Source organism: Egretta garzetta, unplaced genomic scaffold, assembly GCF_000687185.1.
Source record: "Egretta garzetta isolate BGI_Z169 unplaced genomic scaffold, ASM68718v1 scaffold34, whole genome shotgun sequence".
Taxonomy (NCBI): domain Eukaryota; kingdom Metazoa; phylum Chordata; class Aves; order Pelecaniformes; family Ardeidae; genus Egretta; species Egretta garzetta.
The window spans coordinates 3,782,713-3,786,986 of NW_009259586.1; the positions used below are offsets into that span (position 1 = coordinate 3,782,713).

General features: G+C 58.5%; 2 protein-coding genes across 5 annotated transcripts in view; both read left to right on the top strand.

Annotated features, from left to right (window-relative positions):
- The window catches only part of FBF1 (Fas binding factor 1), a 19,104-nt gene extending 15,564 nt beyond the window's left edge, over positions 1-3,540 (top strand). For all 4 annotated transcript variants that reach the window (XM_035893280.1, XM_035893281.1, XM_035893278.1 and 1 more), the window contains 7 exons: positions 172-294; positions 690-875; positions 1,613-1,789; positions 1,972-2,109; positions 2,215-2,347; positions 2,713-2,837; positions 3,445-3,540. In XM_035893280.1, the coding sequence (XP_035749173.1) occupies positions 172-294; positions 690-875; positions 1,613-1,789; positions 1,972-2,109; positions 2,215-2,347; positions 2,713-2,837; positions 3,445-3,528 (966 nt within the window). In that variant the 3' untranslated portion in view covers positions 3,529-3,540. The remainder of the gene's footprint in view (positions 1-171; positions 295-689; positions 876-1,612; positions 1,790-1,971; positions 2,110-2,214; positions 2,348-2,712; positions 2,838-3,444) is intronic.
- A 122-nt stretch (positions 3,541-3,662) lies between these two features.
- Positions 3,663-4,274, top strand: part of MRPL38 (mitochondrial ribosomal protein L38) — a 5,044-nt gene continuing 4,432 nt past the window's right edge. The window contains exon 1 of the mRNA XM_009637830.2: positions 3,663-3,751. The gene's annotated coding sequence lies outside the window, so the exon portion shown is untranslated. The remainder of the gene's footprint in view (positions 3,752-4,274) is intronic.

Here is a 4,274-nt window from a genome sequence, read left to right on the forward strand (position 1 = left end):
GGGGGTCAGGGGTGGGTGAGCAGGCGCGGCTGCTGGAGCAGGTGAGCCTATGCTGCATCCTCTGCCCGGGTCAGCCCTCCTGTCTGGGTGTGGGGCGTATGTCTTCCCAGTGGAGGTCCTTGGCCTGCAGCCTGTGAATGGCATCTGTCTGTCCTCTGTGTCCTAACCCAGGAGCGATGGAGGGCAACAGCAGAGCAATCCAAAGTGGAATCGCTGCAGCGCTCGCTGGAGGAGCAGCGGCGAGTCACGACCCAGCAGCTCTCCATGGAGCGAGCAGAGCTGGAGAGGGCAAAGGTGAGGTGGGGCAGATATCTCCAGCTGCTTTTCAGAGGTCCTGTGAGTCTGAATGGGGCAGCACTGCGGTGTGTGGTGGAGGAAAGAGCTGGGTGCTGGGCTGCAGCATCTTTCCTCTGCCTCCTCAATCCCACACCTGGTCGCACAGTGAATTGCAGTCAGGCCAACTCTCTGGCAGGCGGATGCAAGAGGCTGATGTGTGCATGCATGATGCACACTGGTTCTTGAGGAGCATGGGACCAGAGCTCTCCATGCAGGGTTCACACCAGGTGCCATGGGCTTGAACCAGCCTCTAGATGCGTGGGGTTCAGTGGCAGAGATGGATTAAAGGAGAAAGATCCTACAGCAAATTGGACATAGTGCTTTTTCTCTCCTGCTCTTGCGGCACTCTCCAGAGCGCTTTGCTGGAGGAGCAGAAGTCAGTGATGCAGAAGTGCTCGGAGGAGCGACGGAAGCTGGCGGCCGAGTGGGCTGAATTTCACACCCGGCAGCAGCTGAGCAAGGAGCGGATGGAGTGGGACATGGACCGAGCCCTGCAGATGGACTCTCAGAGAGAGGGCACCATCATGAGCCTGGCCAAGGTACCACAGCAGAGCCCCTTCCTGTGGCCTCCAGCACCACCTGGCAGGCTCACGGATGGGTTCTGCCCACAGGAGAGACCTTCAGAGCTGCCTTCAGGTGTTTAAGACAGAGATGTCACTCGGGGTGGTGAGAATCAGGCTGTTCCAGGAACAGCCTCCACCAGCCTGTTTTAGATGTTGACTGAAACATCAGTCACCTTTGTCTGTGAGGAGTTTGGGCAGCCAGACCAGGCGCAGCCTCCTCTGCTGTAAGTCTGGTGAGAGGAAGCCCCCATGGTGGGTTAGGCAAAACCTCCCTGTGCCATGGGGACGTGTCCAGAGCCAGTTCTGCTCCCCTGTGGAGCTGTCCAGAGGGGATACGTAGCACAGACAGTGCAGCAGAGCTGCATCTTTAAGGGCTACCAGGGTGGAAAATAACCATTCAGGCTGGGTATTTCCACTGCAGGCAAACTGTGGTGCCTTGAGTGTGTTTTAGGGTGTGCAACACGGTGAGGGGCTCCATCCTTTCTGGGGAAGGCATGTGTGTGTGTGTGCCTGTACAATCCCAGCTCTGCCAGCCCTGGTCCCCAAGGGTGGGTGGGTGAGGGCAGTGCTTGAGCACCTGATGTTGTTGCTCTGCACCCCAAACTGGCACACACAAATTGCTCAACAGGGGCAGATCCCATCACTTGGGAAGACATGAGATAGTGACCAGGACAGGGCAGGTAATGCATCAGTTTCCCCCATGCCCATCCTAGGAGCAGGCAGAACTGAAGATGCGGGGCCGTGAGCTGAAAGCCAAGGAGGAGCAGCTGGTGAGGGACAGAGAGCTGCTGGACAAGGCCTGGCAGGAGCTGAGGTTGGAGAAGGAGAAGGTGAATGGGGCTGCACTGCGCATCCGGCAGCAGGAAGAGGAGATTAAAAGCATGACTAAGGTAAGGGGAGCATCTGGGCTGCAGTTCACAGCTGTACATGGGCCGGCAGCAAAGCCAGGGCTTCACACCCCTCCTCAATCCTAATCCGGTCCTGGAGGGGAATAAAGGGATGCACAAAGGAGCCCTGCCCCAGTGCAGTGAGGATCCCTGTCCCCAGCCTACCCAGCTGCTCTGCCTTGTAGCTCTCATCCCAGAAGTACGAGGAAGGGGAGCGAGCCCTGCGGGAGGCATGCAGGATGGAGTCTGAGCACCAGACCAAGCTGCAGGTCATGCAGCAGAACCTTGAGCAGCTGAAGCAGCAGGAACAGCGTCTGCACCAGGTAAATACCCCCTTGCCTTCCCTTCTTGGTCTTGGACTGCCGTGCCAAGGACCTGAACCTTTGCCAACAGCTTCTCTCTCTCTTTTTCTCCTGGGGACGGGACAGGAGCGGCTGAGCATGGCTCACCAGAGGAGACAGCTCGAACAGCTACGCGAGGAGCTGCCTAGCAATCCTGTGATGCTGCTGACCGCAGACCAGGACCTCAGCGCCCCTACAAAAGGCTTCTCCAGCACACTGTGTAAGGCTTTCTGCACGCTGCTGATGGGAAGGGACAAACTGCAGTTGTATTCCACTCCTCGGGAGGTTTGGGATGTTCCTGGGGGCTGTTTTAGTATTCCTGTATATAAACCTCAGATGTGAGTTGGTGTTGGCCTCCTCATCCTCTGAAGGAGCTCAGTGGAGCTCTCTGAGCCCGGGCAGTGCTAGGAGGGGGGAAAGAGGGCAGGAACGGAGAGGTAGGTGGGTTAAAGCCTGTTTGCACTGGGAGGCTGGGGAGGACCCTGCTGCAGGGACATGCAGGCAGCAAAAGAAGGGATGCTCTGTTGTCTCCATCTGAAGTTCCTCTAATGGTGGCAGCACCACACACTTGGGCTCTCATTCCAGGCTTTTCGCCTCCTGTCCAGGCGCTCCCCTGGCACAGCCTGGGGAGTAGCAGGGAAACTCTGGCCATGGCCGGCCCCACCGAGCTCTACGCCAAACTGCTGCTGCTGAAACACAGGGCCCAGCAGGTGAGGAGGTGGGGAGACTGGGGCTGCAAGGGGCTTTGAACCAGCTGGGTGGGAGCAGGGCTGGGTGAAGCCTGATTCACGCCTGATAGCCATGGCACGGGGTGTCTGCTAAGATCATTACTGAGCTGCTGGGCTGGGAGGGCTTGCAGAAGCCATGGGCACGTAGAGGAGGGATACCAGAAGCAAGAATGGGTGGATCCTCACAGCTTATCTCAGGTTGGCTTGATGTCCAACCTGAGACAGACATCACCCTTGGCTCCATGGGATTGCCCCTTCCCTCACCCCATCCCTGGGTGGGATAAGCCAGCTCTGCTGGACTCTGGTTTCATGATGTTCCCCAGCCTTTCCCATCAGCCCGCTGCTTCCCTGCTGGGTCCTTCCCCAGGCGGGGATGCATTTTGAGGCTTCTTCTGTGGGTCTTGCTCAGTCTGAGGTTATAGGCTCTGGGGGGAGCCCCTACAGCCCAGGGGGTACCACGGGTGGGTACTGGCCCACTGCTTAAAGGAGGGTTTGGGATACTCCCCTCACTCATGAGCAACACCCTGGACTGTGACCCCGTTTCTGTGGCGTTCTCTGATACCCATCCCATCCACCCCTCTCTTCTCAGGACCGTGATTTCTTAGAGGATGAACAGTTCTTCCTGGAGACTCTGAAGAAAGCATCCTACAACACTTCATCTCTGTCAGACTGAGGAGGTGGCATCCCCACACGCTATCCAAGGGATGGCTGTGCCCTCCTCGCAGGAGGCTGCTGTGCCTTCCGCGTGGGGGAGGACAACGAGCAATAAATAATTCCAGTTCTCAGCTGAGAACTGTCCTCTTCTTTAGAAACAATCCTGGAGTGTTTAGTGTGTGAAATCCATCCCTTTGGGCTGTGAAGCCACAGAAGCCAGCAAAAGGCCTCCATCCCTCAGGGTGAGTGCCACTGGCCACCTGGTGGGTGCTGCTGGGAGGCAGTTGCCCTCCTGGGCCTGGATTCAACCAGCCATGCTGCCGGCCCTTGGACAGGCAGCCGCAGGCTGTGGCTACTGAAGCATCAGGGGGGATCGAGGAGGTTTGGCCCAGGTGTCATGGGCCTGCCTTGGGCCTGTTCCACAGCTCACGGGGCCACTCCAGCTTTTTCCTGTTTGGGCCATTTTCTAAAGAAAGGTGGCTGTGTTGTGCTGGGCTTCGCCTGCCCTCCCTGCTGCCCCGGGGTGACAGCAGGGCCACTCTGCTCCCTCCATCGGGATCGGCCCTGGGAACGGCAAACTTGGGGAGAAGTGCGGGCCGAGAGAAGAGCCAGTCCCTCTGGGGAGGTGGGGACGTTTCTAGTCAGGCCCTGCGTGAGACAGCCCCGTTGCTATGGCAGCGGGGGCCTTCTAAGCGCGCCCCTGCGCGGCGCAGCCCCTGTCGCTATGGTAACGGGGGCCTTCCATGAGAGCGGTGCGCACCATGG